This window comes from Salmo trutta, unplaced genomic scaffold (assembly GCF_901001165.1).
Source record: "Salmo trutta unplaced genomic scaffold, fSalTru1.1, whole genome shotgun sequence".
Classification (NCBI taxonomy): domain Eukaryota; kingdom Metazoa; phylum Chordata; class Actinopteri; order Salmoniformes; family Salmonidae; genus Salmo; species Salmo trutta.
The window spans coordinates 2556393-2577704 of NW_021822992.1; the positions used below are offsets into that span (position 1 = coordinate 2556393).

A 21312-nucleotide genomic window follows, 5' to 3' on the forward strand; every position below is an offset into this window, starting at 1 on the left:
CCTCTCATTGGGGCTGGGGGTGTGTGGGGGCGGGGCTGGGGGTGTGTGGGGGCAGGCGGGGCTGAGGGTGTGTGGGGGCGGGGTGGGTGTGTGTGGGGGCGGGGCTGGGGGTGTGTGTGGGCAGGCGGGGCTGAGGGTGTGTGGGGGCGGGGTGGGGGTGTGTGGGGGCGGGTCTGGGGGTGTGCGGGGCTGGGGGTGTGTGGGGGCGGGGCGGGGTTGTGCGGGGGCGGGGCTGAGGGTGTGCGGGGGCGGGGCTGGAGGTGTGCGGGGGCGGGGCGGGGCGGGGGGGGGGGTGTGCGCCCCGTTGGGTCCCCTGGACCAAGATTGAGAAGCACTGCCTTTGAACAATGTAGAAACGTCCTTGACCTTGAATGTACCTGACCCATCTAAATGTCAAATTGTATGAAGTCATCTGACATTCTAAATCATGAAATGTGTAATAACTTGAAATATGAAACATTTAGAAAAATAACAAGAATAAATATATACATGTAACTGCCAAAAGAAAGGAAACACTTTAGTAAATGAGGGAGAGAGAGTATATTGAAAGCAGGTGCTTCCACATCATGTTTAGGGTCAGGTATAAAAATGCCCAGTTGCCCATTATTTTGTCTACCATGGCTAGAAGAGATCTCAGTGTGTGTGTGTGTGTGTGTGTGTGTGTGTGTGTGTGTGTGTGTCACCAGATCTCAAGCCAATTGAACACTTATGGGAGATTCTGAAGCGGCACCTGAGACGGCGTTTTCCACCACCATCAACCAAATGATGGAATTTATTGTGGAAGACTGGAGTGGCATCCCTCCAATAGAGTTCCAGACACTTGTAGAATCTATGCCAAGGTGCATTGAAGGTGTTCTGGAGGCTGGTGATGGCCCAACGCCCCATTAAAACACTTTATGTTGGGGTTTCTTTTACTTCGGCAGTTACCTGAATATATAATTTTTTAAATGCAATGAACAGGCCCCAATTAACACCACTACAGTCCCGTTGATGTTATCTAACTAGCTATATTAGCTACTATCAAAGACTATGATAACTAACCCTTTCATCTGTGGCGTTATTAGCTACTATCAAAGACTATGATAACTAACCCTTTCATCTGTGGCGTTATTAGCTACTATCAAAGACTATGATAACTAACCCTTTCATCTGTGGCATTATTAGCTACTATCAAAGACTATGATAACTAACCCTTTCATCTGTGGCGTTATTAGCTACTATCAAAGACTATGATAACTAACCCTTTCATCTGTGGCGTTATTAGCTACTATCAAAGACTATGATAACTAACCCTTTCATCTGTGGCGTTATTAGCTACTATCAAAGACTATGATAACTAACCCTTTCATCTGTGGCGTTATTAGCTACTATGCTAGCTGGCTGACTAGATAAACATGTTGCTAAGATATCTGATAGGACAGGGCTCTCCAACCCTGGTCCTGGAGTGCTACCCTCCTGTAGATTTTCAATCAAACCCCAGTTGATTCAGCTTAATCCTGGACTATCAGACAACCATCTTATTACATTTGCAACAAAATAATTCACTTAGACCCCAACCAAGGATTATCGAAAGCCAGACTATAAATTCTCAGACAACCCAAAGATTGTCTGAGAATTCCTAGATGCCCTTCCAGACTCCCTCCACCTACCCAAGGACGTCGGAGTACAAAAATCAGTCAATCACCTAACCGAGGATCTAAACTTAACCTCGCAAAGAAACTAGCTGCCTTGTATGCAGAATATACCAGAGTCCTGAAGCAAGCTTCCAGAAAATTGGAACGGAAATGGCGCTCCACCAAATTTGAAGTCTTCCGACTAGCTTGGAAAGACAGTACCGTGCAGTATCCAAGAGCCCTCACTGCTGCCTGATCAGCCTACTTTTACAACCTGAATGATGGAGAATAAAAACAATCCTATGTATTTTTGATACTGTCTTGTTAAGGCTAGTAGCTGATAAAGGTTTTACTGCTAACCTACAACGCATTACATGGACCTGCTCCTACCGATGTCTCCGATTTGGTCCTGCCGTACATACCAACAGAACCAGTCAAACGTTAGGACACATCTACTCATTCAAGGGTTTTTCTTTATTTTTTACTATTTTCTACATTGTAGAATAATAGTAAAGACACCAAAATGATGAAATAACACATATGGAATCATGTAGTAAGCTAAAAAAGTGTATATTATATATAGTAGATTCTTCAAAGTAAGCCACCCTTTGCCTTGATGACAGCTTTGCACACTCAGTAAAGCAGGGCCAGTCATCAATTAATATGCTAGGATATTCTACACGCAACAGACTGAACACACACTGGCATCGTGAGCAAAGAGACAGAGCAGACCAGCCAGCTGGGATTTACATTTTGTGGTGAACCAAAAAGAAAAAAGCATTTTTCTGTTAGGGATTTTTCTTACCATGAACGATCCCAATTTCATTTAAAGGTTTTAAATGTTCACACCGCTAATGTACACATGTATATTCTAATCCTATTCTCTGAGGAGAAACAGGTGAGTTAACATTAACAGCAAGAGAAGAACTAAAGTGGTTAAATAACTTCTGCTAAGTACGTTAGTGAATATTGCAGGGCACCATAGCCTACATGAAAATAGAAGTCTGACAGCAGAGACATTCTTTGCATTTTAAAATGCAAATTTACAAATGTATATTTAGGCCGGTATCTGTGTGTTCACCCTATTGACAAAGAACAGCTGACAAAAGAGATGTGTAATGTCGCACGGCACATGTAATGCTTATGAATGATCTGTGAAGCACCTATGCAGTGGCCTATAAAGCCTTTATAAGCTGCTGTTAGTTCACCTTTTTAACACATGTAATGGTCCCTGTGGACCAAACAACAGCAGCAGAAGACGTGTGCCCTGCCACAGTCGATAGTCCCTGATCTACGTATGTAGTGCTTATCAATGCTCTATAAAGCCTTTATAAGCTGTTGTTCCAAGTGCATCACATATAATGACCCCTATGGAACACAGAGCAGCAGTACTGACCAGGGAAACGGTGTCCCTTGCCACAGTCTATGTATTTTTTATTGATTTAATCTTTATTTAACTAGGCATGTAGCGCTTATGAAGCCTATATGAATTCTCTATAAAGCCTTTATAATCTGATGTATGAAGATCAGAGTAGAACTAACCAACAGAAGACGTGTCCCTTGCCACAGTCCACAGCAGGCGCTCTGAGGAGAGGTAGACTGAAAGGGTCCGAGGAGCTGCTACCTGGACCCTGAGATGAGAGACGCACCGCCCGCTCACACCCCGCCTTGGGACACCAGCGGATAGCTGGGTTGTTCTCCACAAACGCCTGGGGAGGAAATACATTAAAAAAAAAACACATGAATACAGTATCAATATTTAGCTACAGAACTGAGGGAGAGAGAGCAGTGTTTTGCAACATAGTTGAAACATTTCTAAACTGTAACATCTGTGCCACTTAGGACTACGGGTTCATTACAGCGCCGCCTGCTGTTAGGGCCAGCGCCGCCTGCTGTTAGGGCCAGCGCCGCCTGCTGTTAGGGCCAGCGCCGCCTGCTGTTAGGGCCAGCGCCACCTGCGGCTGTTAGCCGCCTGCTGCTGTTAGCCACCTGCTGTTAGGGTCAGAGACTGTGTGTACTATGTACTGGGACAGGGTCAGGGACAGCAGTAGATGTCTTCTCTCCTCCTTCAAAGTTAAATAAATAATTTCCTTTCTTTTCAGTTTGCCTGCCTGCAGGTGTAGCTTGTGTACCCCTGTGTGTGTGTGTGTGTGTGTGTGTGTGTGTGTGTGTGTGTGTGTGTACCTTGATGTCGAACTGCAGGTAGCGCTTGTCCATCTCTCTGGAGACGACACTCTCTATGACCTCCACAGGAACCAGATGGAAGCAGTCGTGCGCCGGGCAGACGATGTTGTGAGCCTCCCCCTCCTGGATCTTCAGATTCAGAAACCTGACACACACAGAGAGACAGAGAGATACAGACACACAGAGAGACAGAGAGATACAGACACACAGAGAGACAGAGAGACAGAGAGACAGACAGACAGACAGACAGACAGACAGACAGACAGACAGACAGACAGACAGACAGACAGACAGACAGACAGACACTTAAAGTTAAGTATCCTACTAGTGGTTTATCTTCCCCCTATTAATCACACTTAGTCCTAGAAAAAACAACTAAGTTAAAATCAATGAAGAAACCCCAGAGATTTTTTATTTATTTTATTTATTTCACCTTTATTTAACCAGGTAGGCAAGTTGAGAACAAGTTCTCATTTACAATTGCGACCTGGCCAAGATAAAGCAAAGCAGTTCGACAACATACAAAAACACAGAGTTACACATGGAGTAAAACAACATACAATCAATGATGCAGTAGAAAAAAAATAGATAAACAATCTACATCCCAAATGGCACCCTATTCCCCATGTAGTGCACTACGTAGGGAATAGAAGGTGCCAGTTGGGCCGCAGCCATTGTTTTATGGAAGGAATAAGCTCACCCTTCCCAGCAGGCTCGGCAGAACTCGTGACCACATGACATGTCAACTGGTTCCTCGAAGATAGAGAGGGGGCACATGCAGATACCACACTGTCAGAGAGACAGGGAGAAGAACACAATGTAAATGCTTACAGATCGATTGATTGATTGATTGATTGATTGTATTAATATAGTGCCATTCATCTTCAAGGATGCCCAGCTCACATGGGCTTAATAGCTGCTTAGATATGTTTTGACAATCTAAAAACTGTTCAACAATCTTTATGAACTGTTTTTCAAAAAAGGCGCAGGGAGAACAACACAGGACGGAGGAATGACAGGAAACACATATTTTGACAGGAATTACAAAGTCTCTTTACAGCAAAATATATTACAAAACTAACACAAATGAAATAGCTGCTTAGATTGTCAGAGCATCAGGAGAAGAGAAAACACAAGACTGACAGAATGACAGGCAATATTATAGATTCTGTTTAGTACAAATTAAAATTGAAAACACAAATATCCTACTTGGATAAGTTTGAGTATCTGGCTACAGTGTTACAGTGAACAGGAAGTTCTTTCTTAACCAATACACATTTTAGACTTGACTATCTGTGATGGTGGAGAACAACCAAGAAAAACGTCATCATGTCTTTTGACAAAATGTCTATCCCATTAAAATACAATGCATTGCCCAGGCCCACTCTACTCCACACACTGCTGCCTTGTTGTAGAGTCTGAAGAGGACAATGGACTGTGAGGCACCCACTGGAATTCAACAATGACTGTATTGATCTCTGAAAGAGAAGCTTGTAATCCCATCTACTAAAACCTTCAGAAAGGACCCTTGAGCAGAGAATTGGTCAATCAACAAAGTATGTAGCCTAACAGTTAGGTTCAGGACTGGAACAATACAACACAGTGTAACCTAACAGTTAGGTTCAGGACTGGTCTAGCTATTCACTGGAACAATACAACACAGTATAACCTAACAGTCAGGTTCAGGACTGGAACAATACAACACAGTATAACCTAACAGTTAGGTTCAGGACTGGAACAATACAACACAGTATAACCTAACAGTTAGGTTCAGGACTGGAACAATACAACACAGTATAACCTAACAGTCAGGTTCAGGACTGAAACAATACAACACAGTATAACCTAACAGTCAGGTTCAGGACTGGAACAATACAACACAGTATAACCTAACAGTTAGGTTCAGGACTGGAACAATACAACACAGTATAACCTAACAGTTAGGTTCAGGACTGGAACAATACAACACAGTATAACCTAACAGTCAGGTTCAGGACTGGAACAATACAACACAGTATAACCTAACAGTTAGGTTCAGGACTGGAACAATACAACACAGTATAACCTAACAGTCAGGTTCAGGACTGAAACAATACAACACAGTATAACCTAACAGTCAGGTTCAGGACTGGAACAATACAACACAGTATAACCTAACAGTTAGGTTCAGGACTGGAACAATACAACACAGTATAACCTAACAGTCAGGTTCAGGACTGGAACAATACAACACAGTATAACCTAACAGTTAGGTTCAGGACTGGAACAATACAACACAGTATAACCTAACAGTTAGGTTCAGGACTGGAACAATACAACACAGTATAACCTAACAGTCAGGTTCAGGACTGAAACAATACAACACAGTATAACCTAACAGTCAGGTTCAGGACTGGAACAATACAACACAGTATAACCTAACAGTTAGGTTCAGGACTGGAACAATACAACACAGTATAACCTAACAGTCAGGTTCAGGACTGGAACAATACAACACAGTATAACCTAACAGTTAGGTTCAGGACTGGAACAATACAACACAGTATAACCTAACAGTTAGGTTCAGGACTGGAACAATACAACACAGTATAACCTAACAGTCAGGTTCAGGACTGGAACAATACAACACAGTATAACCTAACAGTCAGGTTCAGGACTGGAACAATACAACACAGTATAACCTAACAGTCAGGTTCAGGACTGGAACAATACAACACAGTATAACCTAACAGTCAGGTTCAGGACTGGCCGAGCTGTTCACTGGTTTACTCCCCCGCTGAGTTGATTTGCTGATAAAGTCTGAGATAAATTGTTATTAGTTCATTTTCCTGTCAGAGATGATATGTGATTTTCTCCAAATCATATTTGTCTGGTAGATCCATGACACAACCCAATAAGCACTAGAGACTCTGTAGGAAACTGGGAGTAAATCTCAATACTGACTCATGGCTTCCTTTCCTTGTCTCTGACACATGAAACTCTACACTATTGCGATGCCCCCAGTCTTTGATTAGATGAATCTATAAGCACCAGTGTGTGTGTGTGTGTGTGTGTGTGTGTGTGTGTGTGTGTGTGTGTGTGTGTGCTCTGACTTATGTATATATATTCTTAATCGATTTCCCACTTAGACATTTACGTGTATTTTGGGTATATGTGGTGAAACTGTTCGATATTAATTGTTAGATATTACTGCACTGTCGGAGCTAGAAACACAAGCATTTCGCTACAACCCCAATAACATCTGCTAAACACGTGTATGTGACCAACACATTATATTATAGTTGTGTTGTGTTTCCCTGTATGCGTCTCCTCCTCTCTCGATGTTCCCTGCTCTCACCAGTGTTCTACCGTCGTCCCCGGGGGTGAGGCTGATCTCGTCAGGGGAGGTGATGGAGGTACGGGTGGTCCTGGGGGTACGAGGGGAGGGCAGGGTGTCCCAGGCGTTGTACCCACTAGGAGGAGCACTGGGCATGTGGACCCCAGACCGCTGGCAGCATTCCTGAGCATTAGACATCCAGGCCTCCAGCAGGTTCTCTCTGTCCCAGTCTACAGCAGGAGAGATAGAAAACACTAGTTAGGTAAATAACCTTTACAGTCTGAAGGCTGTACTCTCCACTACATCCTCCAGCAGGTTCTCTCTGTCCCAGTCTACAGCAGGAGAGAGACAATCTGGTCAGCACCTGCAAATTAGTGCAAAGTAATCATTTACACCAGTCTTTTGTCTGCACAGGGGGAAAAAAAAACTCTCTCTCTCTCTCTCTCTCTCTCTCTTCAAACTAAGGTACCTGGAGAGAATGAGGAAAGATTCTGCTTCTCTCAGTCCCCTATCCGTACGGGCTTCTCTCAGTCCCCTATCCGTACGGGCTTCTCCCCCCGTCCCCTATCCGAACGGGCTTCTCCCAGTCCCCTATCCGTATGGGCTTCTCTCAGTCCCCTATCCGTACGGGCTTCTCCCCCCGTCCCCTATCCGAACGGGCTTCTCCCAGTCCCCTATCCGTATGGGCTTCTCTCAGTCCCCTATCCGTACGGGCTTCTCCCAGTCCCCTATCCGTACGGGCTTCTCTCAGTCCCCTATCCGTATGGGCTTCTCTCAGTCCCCTATCCGTACGGGCTTCTCTCAGTCCCCTATCCGTACGGGCTTCTCTCAGTCCCCTATCCGTCCGTGCTTCTCCCCCCGTCCCCTATCCGTACGGGCTTCTCCCCCCGTCCCCTATCCGAACGGGCTTCTCCCAGTCCCCTATCCGTATGGGCTTCTCTCAGTCCCCTATCCGTACGGGCTTCTCCCAGTCCCCTATCCGTACGGGCTTCTCTCAGTCCCCTATCCGTACGGGCTTCTCCCAGTCCCCTATCCGTACGGGCTTCTCCCAGTCCCCTATCCGTACGGGCTTCTCCCAGTCCCCTATCCATACGGGCTTCTCCCAGTCCCCTATCCGTACGGGCTTCTCCCAGTCCCCTATCCGTACGGGCTTCTCCCAGTCCCCTATCCGTACGGGCTTCTCTCCGTCCCCCCAAAATATAAGCTTCTCTCAGTCCTCTATTTGTATAGGATCCTCCAGAGTTAAGGATTTATCTAGATTAGTAGGTACTAGAGGATCCTCCAGAGTTAAGGATCTAGATCAGCAGGTACTACAGGATCCTCCAGAGTTAAGGATCTAGATCAGTAGGTACTACAGGATCCTCCAGAGTTAAGGATCTAGATCAGCAGGTACTAGAGGATCCTCCAGAGTTAAGGATCTAGATCAGTAGGTACTAGAGGATCCTCCAGAGTTAAGGATCTAGATCAGTAGGTACTACAGGATCCTCCAGAGTTAAGGATCTAGATCAGTAGGTACTACAGGATCCTCCAGAGTTAAGGATCTAGATCAGCAGGTACTAGAGGATCCTCCAGAGTTAAGGATCTAGATCAGCAGGTACTAGAGGATCCTCCAGAGTTAAGGATCTAGATCAGTAGGTACTAGAGGATCCTCCAGAGTTAAGGATCTAGATCAGTAGGTACTACAGGATCCTCCAGAGTTAAGGATCTAGATCAGTAGGTACTACAGGATCCTCCAGAGTTAAGGATCTAGATCAGCAGGTACTAGAGGATCCTCCAGAGTTAAGGATCTAGATCAGTAGGTACTAGAGGATCCTCCAGAGTTAAGGATCTAGATCAGTAGGTACTAGAGGATCCTCCAGAGTTAAGGATCTAGATCAGTAGGTACTAGAGGATCCTCCAGAGTTAAGGATCTAGATCAGTAGGTACTAGAGGATCCTCCAGAGTTAAGGATCTAGATCAGTAGATAATAGAGGATCCTCCAGAGTTAAGGATCTAGATCAGTAGGTAATAGAGGATCCTCCAGAGTTAAGGATCTAGATCAGTAGGTACTACAGGATCCTCCAGAGTTAAGGATCTAGATCAGTAGGTACTACAGGATCCTCCAGAGTTAAGGATCTAGATCAGTAGGTACTAGAGGATCCTCCAGAGTTAAGGATCTAGATCAGCAGGTACTAGAGGATCCTCCAGAGTTAAGGATCTAGATCAGTAGGTACTAGAGGATCCTCCAGAGTTAAGGATCTAGATCAGCAGGTACTAGAGGATCCTCCAGAGTTAAGGATCTAGATCAGTAGGTACTAGAGGATCCTCCAGAGTTAAGGATCTAGATCAGTAGGTACTAGAGGATCCTCCAGAGTTAAGGATCTAGATCAGCAGGTACTAGAGGATCCTCCAGAGTTAAGGATCTAGATCAGCAGGTACTAGAGGATCCTCCAGAGTTAAGGATCTAGATCAGTAGGTACTAGAGGATCCTCCAGAGTTAAGGATCTAGATCAGTAGGTACTAGAGGATCCTCCAGAGTTAAGGATCTAGATCAGCAGGTACTACAGGATCCTCCAGAGTTAAGGATCTAGATCAGTAGGTACTAGAGGATCCTCCAGAGTTAAGGATCTAGATCAGTAGGTACTAGGTACTAGTAGGTTTTTCTATTATAACAGTGAAGTAAAGTCAAATCAAATCTTATTTGTCAGATGCACCGAATACAACAGGTGTAGTAGACCTTACAGTGAAATGCTGAATACAACAGGTGTAGTAGACCTTACAGTGAAATGCTGAACACAACAGGTGTAGTAGACCTCACAGAGAAATACTGAATACAACAGGTGTAGTAGACCTTACAGTGAAATGCTGAATACAACAGGTGTAGTAGACCTTACAGAGAAATGCTGAATACAACAGGTGTAGTAGACCTTACAGAGAAATGCTGAATACAACAGGTGTAGTAGACCTTACAGAGAAATGCTGAATACAACAGGTGTAGTAGACCTTACAGTGAAATACTGAATACAACAGGTGTAGTAGACCTCACAGTGAAATGCTGAATACAACAGGTGTAGACCTTACAGTGAAATGCTGAATACAACAGGTGTAGTAGACCTTACAGAGAAATGCTGAATACAACAGGTGTAGTAGACCTTACAGAGAAATGCTGAATACAACAGGTGTAGTAGACCTTACAGTGAAATGCTGAATACAACAGGTGTAGTAGACCTTACAGTGAAATGCTGAACACAACAGGTGTAGTAGACCTCACAGAGAAATACTGAATACAACAGGTGTAGTAGACCTTACAGTGAAATGCTGAATACAACAGGTATAGTAGACCTCACAGTGAAATACTGAATACAACAGGTGTAGTAGACCTTACAGTGAAATGCTGAATACAACAGGTGTAGTAGACCTTACAGAGAAATGCTGAATACAACAGGTGTAGTAGACCTTACAGTGAAACGCTGAATACAACAGGTGTAGTAGACCTTACAGTGAAATGCTGAATACAACAGGTGTAGTAGACCTTACAGAGAAATACTGAATACAACAGGTGTAGTAGACCTTACAGTGAAATGCTGAATACAACAGGTGTAGTAGACCTTACAGAGAAATGCTGAATACAACAGGTGTAGTAGACCTTACAGTGAAATGCTGAATACAACAGGTGTAGTAGACCTTACAGTGAAATGCTGAATACAACAGGTGTAGTAGACCTTACAGTGAAATGCTGAATACAACAGGTGTAGTAGACCTTAGAGAAATGCTGAATACAACAGGTGTAGACCTTACAGTGAAATGCTGAATACAACAGGTGTAGTAGACCTCACAGTGAAATGCTGAATACAACAGGTGTAGTAGACCTCACAGTGAAATGCTGAATACAACAGGTGTAGTAGACCTTATAGTGAAATGCTGAATACAACAGGTGTAGTAGACCTTACAGTGAAATGCTGAATACAACAGGTGTAGTAGACCTTACAGTGAAATGCTGAATACAACAGGTGTAGTAGACCTTACAGAGAAATGCTGAATACAACAGGTGTAGTAGACCTTACAGAGAAATGCTGAATACAACAGGTGTAGTAGACCTTACAGAGAAATGCTGAATACAACAGGTGTAGTAGACCTTACAGTGAAATACTGAATACAACAGGTGTAGTAGACCTTACAGTGAAATACTGAATACAACAGGTGTAGTAGACCTCACAGTGAAATGCTGAATACAACAGGTGTAGGTAGACCTTATAGTGAAATGCTGAATACAACAGGTGTAGTAGACCTTACAGTGAAATGCTGAATACAACAGGTGTAGTAGACCTTACAGTGAAATGCTGAATACAACAGGTGTAGTAGACCTTACAGTGAAATGCTGAATACAACAGGTGTAGTAGACCTTACAGTGAAATGCTGAACACAACAGGTGTAGTAGACCTCACAGTGAAATGCTGAATACAACAGGTGTAGTAGACCTTACAGTGAAATGCTGAATACAACAGGTGTAGTAGACCTTACAGTGAAATGCTGAATACAACAGGTGTAGTAGACCTTACAGAGAAATGCTGAATACAACAGGTGTAGTAGACCTTACAGTGAAATACTGAATACAACAGGTGTAGTAGACCTCACAGTGAAATGCTGAATACAACAGGTGTAGACCTTACAGTGAAATGCCGAATACAACAGGTGTAGTAGACCTTACAGTGAAATGCTAAATACAACAGGTGTAGTAGACCTTACAGAGAAATACTGAATACAACAGGTGTAGTAGACCTTACAGTGAAATGCTGAATACAACAGGTGTAGTAGACCTCACAGTGAAATGCTGAATACAACAGGTGTAGTAGACCTTACAGAGAAATGCTGAATACAACAGGTGTAGTAGACCTTACAGAGAAATGCTGAATACAACAGGTGTAGACCTTATCGTGAAATGCTGAATACAACAGGTATAGTAGACCTTACAGTGAAATGCTGAATACAACAGGTGTAGTAGACCTTACAGTGAAATGCTGAATACAACAGGTGTAGACCTTATCGTGAAATGCTTACTTACAAGCCCTTAACCAACAATGCAATTCAAGAAAAATAGTTAATTAAAAATGTACTAAATAAACTAAAGTTTAAAAAAATCAAGGCTCTATACAGGGGGTACCGGTACAGAGTCAATGTGGAGGCTATATACAGGGGTACCGGTACAGAGTCAATGTGGAGGCTATATACAGGGGGTACCGGTACCGAGTCAATGTGGAGGCTATATACAGGGGGTACCGGTACCGAGTCAATGTGGAGGCTATATACAGGGGGTACCGGTACCGAGTCAATGTGGAGGCTATATACAGGGGGTACCGGTACAGAGTCAATGAGGAGGCTATATACAGGGTGTTACGGTACAGAGTCAATGAGGAGGCTATATACAGGGGGTACCGGTACAGAGTCAATGTGGAGGCTATATACAGGGGGGTACCGGTACAGAGTCAATGTGGAGGCTATATACAGGGGGTACCGGTACAGAGTCAATGTGGAGGCTATATACAGGGGGTACCGGTACAGAGTCAATGTGGAGGCTATATACAGGGGGTACCGGTACCGAGTCAATGAGGAGGCTATATACAGGGTGTTACGGTACAGAGTCAATGAGGAGGCTATATACAGGGGGTACCGGTACAGAGTCAATGAGGAGGCTATATACAGGGGGTACCGGTACAGAGGCAATGTGGAGGCTATATACAGGGGGTACCGGTACAGAGTCAATGAGGAGGCTATATACAGGGGGTACCGGTACAGAGTCAATGTGGAGGCTATATACAGGTGGTACCGGTACAGAGTCAATGTGGAGGCTATATACAGGGGGTACCGGTACAGAGTCAATGTGGAGGCTATATACAGGTGGTACCGGTACAGAGTCAATGTGGAGGCTATAGACAGGGTATTACGGTACAGAGTCAATGTGGAGGCTATATACAGGGGGGTACCGGTACAGAGTCAATGTGGAGGCTATATACAGGGTATTACGGTACAGAGTCAATGTGGAGGCTATATACAGGGTGTTACGGTACAGAGTCAATGTGGAGGCTATATACAGGGGGTACCAGTACAGAGTCAATGTGGAGGCTATATACAGGGGGTACCAGTACAGAGTCAATGTGGAGGCTATATACAGGGGGTACCGGTACAGAGTCAATGTGGAGGCTATATACAGGGGGTACCAGTACAGAGTCAATGTGGAGGCTCTATACAGGGGGTACCGGTACAGAGTCAATGTGGAGGCTATATACAGGGGGTACCGGTACAGAGTCAATGTGGAGGCTATATACAGGGGGTACCGGTACAGAGTCAATGTGGAGGCTATATACAGGGTATTACGGTACAGAGTCAATGTGGAGGCTATATACAGGGGGTACCGGTACAGAGTCAATGTGGAGGCTATATACAGGGGGTACCGGTACAGAGTCAATGTGGAGGCTATATACAGGGGGTACCGGTACAGAGTCAATGTGTGGGGGCACCGGTTAGTTGAGGTAATTTGTAAAGTGACCAGGCATTGATCATAAACAGCGAGTAGCAGCAGTGTAAAAACCAAAGGTATGTGTGTGTGTGTGTGTGTGTGTGTGTGTGTGTGTGTGTGTGTGTGTGTGTGTGTGTGTGGTCCATACCATGCGCTCTGAGCAGAGCCTCAGCAGTAAAGAGGGGGGTCTGCAGCATGTCTGCCGTCTCCACTATCAGCATGTCCTTCAGACGACGTAGCTCCTGAGGCCTCAGACCCTCGTATAGCTGGAGGGAGAGAGAGAACGAGAGACAGAGAGACACAGAGAGACACAGACAGAGACACAGAGAGAGGAGAGACGAGAGAGAGACACAGACGAGACAAGAGAGAGAGAGACAGACAGACACAAACAGAGACACAGAGAGAGGAGAGACGAGAGAGAGACAGACAGACACAAACAGAGACAGAGAAACGAGAAACAGACAGAGACAGAGAGCGACAGAGAGACACAGAGAGACACAGAGAGACACAGAAAGGAGACAGAGAGACGAGAGACAGACAAAGAGAGAGACAGAGAGCGACACACAGACAGAGACAGAGAGAGAGAGAGAGACGAGAAAGAGAGCAGGACAGTCACATGCATGGGACTCCAACACTAATAATGTTTCTGTAGTTTGGCCAAGAGCCCTGCAGCTGACAGTTCTGCCTGGCTGTTCAAGTGGTCAGCTCATTTCCTACAACAACATTGGACTGCAGTCAAAGACAGTCCCCTGTATTGAAAAATACCTTCTGCTAAGTTGCACTGAAGATGACCTTGGTTGGGTCTGAAATCCTCTGAAGGTAAAGTGGTATCTCTCTGTGGTCCAGAGCAGTGTACTCTGTCTCTATGCCCTCTGGGGCCAGACTGAAGACATGGTGAGATAACTACAGTATCTCTCTACAGTAGAGATATCTAGTATCTAGCCTACCTCTCTGTGGTCCAGAGCAGTGTACTCTGCCTCTATGCCCTCTGGGGACACCCTGAAGACCATCTGAGACTCCAGGCTGAGGGCCAGCTCCTTGTGGTGCTGCTTCTCTGCACAGTCACACGGCGTCTCACGGTCCTCATTCTCCGCAAACAGGTCCGCTTCCCTATTTACTAGAATCTAGAGAGAGAGGACAGAGAGAGACATGGCCTTCATTGGAAAGAGAGAATAGTCAAACAGGTGGGATTCTCTTACCTAGGAACTAGAGGGAGAGGAGAGTCACTGTTATAAAGGAAACCCCAACATAAAGGGCCATCACCAGCCTCCAGAACACCTTCAATGCACCTTGGCATAGATTCTACAAGTGTCTGGAACTCTATTGGAGGGATGCCACTCCAGTCTTCCACAATAAATTCCATCATTTGGTGTTTTGTTGATGGTGGTGGAAAACGCCGTCTCAGATAAATGTTAAACTGGGTTGAGATCTGGTGACAGACGGCCACCGCGGCATATGGTTTACATCGTATTCATGCTCACCAAACCATTCAGTGACCACTGTCCTCTGGATCGGGGCATTGTCATTCTATGGGGACATAGCCATGGGAGACAAAATAATGGCCTGCCCAGCATTTTTATACCCGACCCTAAGCATGGTGGGATGTTAATAGCTTCATTAAACACAGGAGCCACACCTGTGTGGAAGCACCTGCTTTTCAATATACTATGTATCCCTCATTTATCTTGGCAGTTACCTGTATATAAGATGTTAGAGGAAAATCGACAAGACAGATTTTCGTCGTTGTGAAATCTGGATCAGATCTACAGAGGTGTCTAGAACAGGGCTGTCCAAGCCTCTTCCTGGAGAACTACCCTCCTATAGGTTCACTCCAACCCTACAGAGGTGTCTAGAACAGGGCTGTCCAAGCCTCTTCCTGGAGAACTACCCTCCTATAGGTTCACTCCAACCCTACAGAGGTGTCTAGAACAGGGCTGTCCAAGCCTCTTCCTGGAAAACTACCCTCCTATAGGTTCACTCCAACCCTACAGAGGTGTCTAGAACAGGGCTCTCCAAGCCTCTTCCTGGAGAACTACCATCCTATAGGTTCACTCCAACCCTACAGAGGTGTCTAGAACAGGGCTCTCCAAGCCTCTTCCTGGAGAACTACCATCCTATAGGTTCACTCCAACCCTACAGAGGTGTCTAGAACAGGGCTGTCCAAGCCTCTTCCTGGAGAACTACCATCCTATAGGTTCACTCCAACCCTACAGAGGTGTCTAGAACAGGGCTGTCCGAACGTCTTCCTGGAGAACTACCATCCTATAGGTTCACTCCAACCCTACAGAGGTGTCTAGAACAGGGCTCTCCAAGCCTCTTCCTGGAGAACTACCCTCCTATAGGTTCACTCCAACCCTACAGAGGTGTCTAGAACAGGGCTGTCCAAGCCTCTTCCTGGAGAACTACCATCCTATAGGTTCACTCCAACCCTACAGAGGTGTCTAGAACAGGGCTGTCCAAGCCTCTTCCTGGAGAACTACCATCCTATAGGTTCACTCCAACCCTACAGAGGTGTCTAGAACAGGGCTGTCCGAACGTCTTCCTGGAGAACTACCATCCTATAGGTTCACTCCAACCCTACAGAGGTGTCTAGAACAGGGCTCTCCAAGCCTCTTCCTGGAGAACTACCCTCCTATAGGTTCACTCCAACCCTACAGAGGTGTCTAGAACAGGGCTGTCCAAGCCTCTTCCTGGAGAACTACCATCCTATAGGTTCACTCCAACCCTACAGAGGTGTCTAGAACAGGGCTGTCCAAGCCTCTTCCTGGAGAACTACCATCCTATAGGTTCACTCCAACCCTCATCTAGCGCACCTGATTCTAATAATTAACCGTTTATTTTTTTAAATCAGGTTGGAGTGAAAACCTACAGGAGGGTAGATCTCCTGGAACAGGGATGGAGAGCCCTGGCTTAGGGGAAAGGGGCATTAGGGAACAAGTGTCTACGGGGTAGAGCTAAGAGGGGAAGTGTCTACGGGGTAGGGCTACAGGGGGGAAGTGTCTACGGGGTAGGGTTACGGGGGAAGTGTCTACGGGGTAGGGCTACAGGGGGGAAGTGTCTACGGGGGAAGTGTCTACGGGTAGGGTTACGAGGGGGGAAGTGTCTACGGGAGAAGTGTCTACGGGGTAGGGCTACGGGGAGAAGTGTCTACGGGTAGGGCTACGGGGGGGAAGTGTCTACGGGGTAGGGCTACGGGGGGGAAGTGCCTACGGGGTAGGGCTATGTGGTAGGCTATGAAAAGTGTCTACGGGTGTGGTGCCTACAGGGGTAAGGCTATGGGAAATGCCTACAGGGTAGGGCTATGGGAAATGCCTACAGGGTAGGGCTATGGGAAATGCCTACAGGGTAGGGCTATGGGAAATGCCTACAGGGTAGGGCTATGGGAAGTGCCTACAGGGTAGGGCTATAGGAAATGCCTACAGGGTAGGGCTATGGGAAGTGCCTACAGGGTAGGGCTATAGGAAATGCCTACAGGGTAGGGCTATAGGAAATGCCTACAGGGTAGGGCTATGGGAAATGCCTACAGGGTAGGGCTATAGGAAATGCCTACAGGGTAGGGCTATGGGAAATGCCTACAGGGTAGGGCTATGGGAAATGCCTACAGGGTAGGGCTATGGGAAATGCCTACAGGGTAGGGCTATGGGAAATGCCTACAGGGTAGGGCTATGGGAAATGCCTACAGGGTAGGGCTATGGGAAATGCCTACAGGGTAGGGCTATGGGAAATGCCTACAGGGTAGGGCTATGGGAAATGCCTACAGGGTAGGGCTATGGGAAATGCCTACAGGGTAGGGCTATGGGAAATGCCTACAGGGTAGGGCTATAGGAAATGCCTACAGGGTAGGGCTATAGGAAATGCCTACAGGGTAGGGCTATGGGAAATGCCTACAGGGTAGGGCTATAGGAAATGCCTACAGGGTAGGGCTATGGGAAATGCCTAAGGGCTATGGGAAGTGCCTAGCAGAAGTGTCTAAGGGGTAGGGCTATATGTAGTGTCTAAGGGGTAGGGCTATATGTAGTGTCTAAGGGGTAGGGCTATATGTAGTGTCTATGGGGTAGGGCTATATGTAGTGTCTATGGGGTAGGGCTATATGTAGTGTCTAAGGGGTAGGGCTATGGGAAGTGTCTAAGGGGTAGGGCTATATGTAGTGTCTAAGGGGTAGGGCTATATGAAGTGTCTAAGGGGTAGGGCTATATGAAGTGTCTAAGGGGTAGGGCTATATGTAGTGTCTAAGGGGTAGGGCTATATGTAGTGTCTAAGGGGTAGGGCTATATGAAGTGTCTAAGGGGTAGGGCTATATGTAGTGTCTAAGGGGTAGGGCTATATGTAGTGTCTAAGGGGTAGGGCTATATGAAGTGTCTAAGGGGTAGGGCTATATGTAGTGTCTAAGGGGTAGGGCTATATGTAGTGTCTAAGGGGTAGGGCTATATGTAGTGTCTAAGGGGTAGGGCTATATGTAGTGTCTAAGGGGTAGGGCTATATGAAGTGTCTAGGGGGTAGGGCTATATGAAGTGTCTAAGGGGTAGGGCTATATGAAGTGTCTATGGGGTAGGGCTATATGAAGTGTCTATGGGGTAGGGCTATATGTAGTGTCTAAGGGGTAGGGCTATATGTAGTGTCTAAGGGGTAGGGCTATATGTAGTGTCTAAGGGGTAGGGCTATATGTAGTGTCTAAGGGGTAGGGCTATATGTAAGTGTCTAAGGGGTAGGGCTATATGTAGTGTCTAAGGGGTAGGGCTATATGTAGTGTCTAAGGGGTAGGGCTATATGTAGTGTCTAAGGGGTAGGGCTATATGTAGTGTCTAAGGGGTAGGGCTATATGTAGTGTCTAAGGGGTAGGGCTATATGTAGTGTCTAAGGGGTAGGGCTATATGTAGTGTCTAAGGGGTAGGGCTATATGTAGTGTCTAAGGGGTAGGGCTATATGAAGTGTCTAAGGGGTAGGGCTATATGTAGTGTCTAAGGGGTAGGGCTATATGTAGTGTCTAAGGGGTAGGGCTATATGTAGTGTCTAAGGGGTAGGGCTATATGTAGTGTCTAAGGGGTAGGGCTATATGAAGTGTCTAAGGGGTAGGGCTATATGTAGTGTCTAAGGGGTAGGGCTATATGTAGTGTCTAAGGGGTAGGGCTATATGTAGTGTCTAAGGGGTAGGGCTATATGTAGTGTCTAAGGGGTAGGGCTATATGTAGTGTCTAAGGGGTAGGGCTATATGTAGTGTCTAAGGGGTAGGGCTATATGTAGTGTCTAAGGGGTAGGGCTATATGTAGTGTCTAAGGGGTAGGGCTATATGTAGTGTCTAAGGGGTAGGGCTATATGTAGTGTCTAAGGGGTAGGGCTATATGTAGTGTCTAAGGGGTAGGGCTATATGTAGTGTCTAAGGGGTAGGGCTATATGTAGTGTCTAAGGGGTAGGGCTATATGTAGTGTCTAAGGGGTAGGGCTATATGTAGTGTCTAAGGGGTAGGGCTATATGTAGTGTCTAAGGGGTAGGGCTATATGTAGTGTCTAAGGGGTAGGGCTATATGTAGTGTCTAAGGGGTAGGGCTATATGTAGTGTCTAAGGGGTAGGGCTATATGTAGTGTCTAAGGGGTAGGGCTATATGTAGTGTCTAAGGGGTAGGGCTATATGTAGTGTCTAAGGGGTAGGGCTATATGTAGTGTCTAAGGGGTAGGGCTATATGTAGTGTCTAAGGGGTAGGGCTATATGTAGTGTCTAAGGGGTAGGGCTATATGTAGTGTCTAAGGGGTAGGGCTATATGTAGTGTCTAAGGGGTAGGGCTATATGTAGTGTCTAAGGGGTAGGGCTATATGTAGTGTCTAAGGGGTAGGGCTATATGTAGTGTCTAAGGGGGTAGGGGCTATATGTAGTGTCTAAGGGGTAGGGCTATATGTAGTGTAGGGCTATATGTAGTGTCTAAGGGGTAGGGCTATATGTAGTGTCTAAGGGGTAGGGCTATATGTAGTGTCTAAGGGGTAGGGCTATATGTAGTGTCTAAGGGGTAGGGCTATATGTAGTGTCTAAGGGGTAGGGCTATATGTAGTGTCTAAGGGGTAGGGCTATATGTAGTGTCTAAGGGGTAGGGCTATATGTAGTGTCTAAGGGGTAGGGCTATGTAGTGTCTAAGGGGTAGGGCTATATGTAGTGTCTAAGGGGTAGGGCTATATGAAGTGTCTAAGGGGTAGGGCTATATGTAGTGTCTAAGCGGTAGGGGAAGTGTCTAAGGGGTAGGGTTAGGGGTGGGGGTGGGGGTAGGGGTAGTGTCTAAACGGTGGGGGTAGGGGTAGGGGGAGGGGTGGGGGTGGGGGTAGGGGTAGTGTCTAAGCGGTGGGGGTAGGGGTAGGGGTAGGGGAAGTGTCTAAGGGGTAGGGGTAGGGGAAGTGTCTAAGGGGTAGGGGTAGGGGAAGTGTCTAAGCGGTGGGGGTAGGGGTAGGGGGAGGGGGAGGGGTGGGGGTGGGGGTAGGGGTAGGGGTGGGGGTAGGGGTAGTGTCTAAGCGGTGGGGGTAGGGGTAGGGGTAGGGGAAGTGTCTAAGCGGTGGGGGTAGGGGTGGGGGTAGTGTCTAAACGGTGGGGGTAGGGGTAGGGGGAGGGGGAGGGGTGGGGGTGGGGGTAGGGGTAGGGGGAGGGGTGGGGGTAGGGGTAGTGTCTAAGCGGTGGGGGTAGGGGTAGGGGAAGTGTCTAAGGGGTAGGGGTAGGGGTGGGGGTAGGGGTGGGGGTAGGGCTATAGGGGTATAGGGGTATAGGGTTATAGGGTTATAGGGTTATAGGGTTATAGAGGTATAGGGTTATAGGGTTATAGGGTTATAGGGCTATAGAGGTATAGGGTTATCGGGTTATAGGGTTATAGGGGTGGGGTTATAGGGTTATAGGGGTGGGGCTATAGGGCTATAGGGTTATAGGGTTATAGGGGTGGGGCTATAGGGTTATAGGGGTGGGGTTATAGGGGTGGGGTTATAGGGTTATAGGGTTATAGGGGTTCACACCTCAACACACTTCTTCATCCCTGCGGCGGCTGCGTAATGCAGCGATGTATTCTTCTTGTTATCAGTGGCGTTGACGTTAGCGTTCTCATACTCTCCCTGGTCCAGCTTGGCTCCGGTCCATTTCAGGATGATCTGGAGACACTCTGCCCTCTTCATCTGGTCCAGCTCAGGCCTGGCCAGCCGCGGCTGCAGAGCCCCATCCCCCATTAGGATCTGGGGGCCCATACAGAGGAGATGGAGAGACGTCTCATTGTGAACGTTACGCTTGTTGGGGTTTCCGTCCTTACTGAAGAGAAAGGACCTGGTGGGAAGAAAAAGGAACATGGTTTACTTGGTACTAATATGACCCCTTTTGAAAAATGTCACCGTCACCCTTAAAGGGATTGTTCAGGATTTTGGCAATGAGGCCTTACGTCTACTTCCCCAGATATAGATTAACTTGTGGATACCATTTTTTATGTCTCTGCGTTCAGGTTTGAAGGAAGTTGCCAAATAGCGTTTGCGTAAAATTGCTAACTAGCGTTTGCGCAATGGCTTGAAGTCTATGGGAACGTCGAACATGCTAGCTGTTCCTGTAGACTTCCAGTCATTGCGCTAACACTAGTTAGCATTGGTTCGTGAAACTAGCTCTAACTTCCTTCATACTGGATGCAGAGACATAAAAATTATATCCATAAATTTCTCACACTCTGGGGAAGTCCCGAACTATCCCTTTAAGCACAAGTA

General features: G+C 46.4%; 1 protein-coding gene across 3 annotated transcripts in view; it reads right to left on the reverse strand.

The window, feature by feature from the left end:
- The window catches only part of LOC115187930 (ankyrin repeat and IBR domain-containing protein 1), a 57698-nt gene that overhangs the window by 21250 nt on the left and 15136 nt on the right, over positions 1 to 21312 (reverse strand). For all 3 annotated transcript variants that reach the window (XM_029747001.1, XM_029746999.1, XM_029747000.1), the window contains exons 3-9: positions 20587 to 20887; positions 14554 to 14730; positions 13755 to 13872; positions 7135 to 7343; positions 4498 to 4586; positions 3798 to 3942; positions 3156 to 3322 (exon numbers count right to left, since the gene is read on the reverse strand). In XM_029747001.1, the coding sequence (XP_029602861.1) occupies positions 3156 to 3322; positions 3798 to 3942; positions 4498 to 4586; positions 7135 to 7343; positions 13755 to 13872; positions 14554 to 14730; positions 20587 to 20887 (1206 nt within the window). The remainder of the gene's footprint in view (positions 1 to 3155; positions 3323 to 3797; positions 3943 to 4497; positions 4587 to 7134; positions 7344 to 13754; positions 13873 to 14553; positions 14731 to 20586; positions 20888 to 21312) is intronic.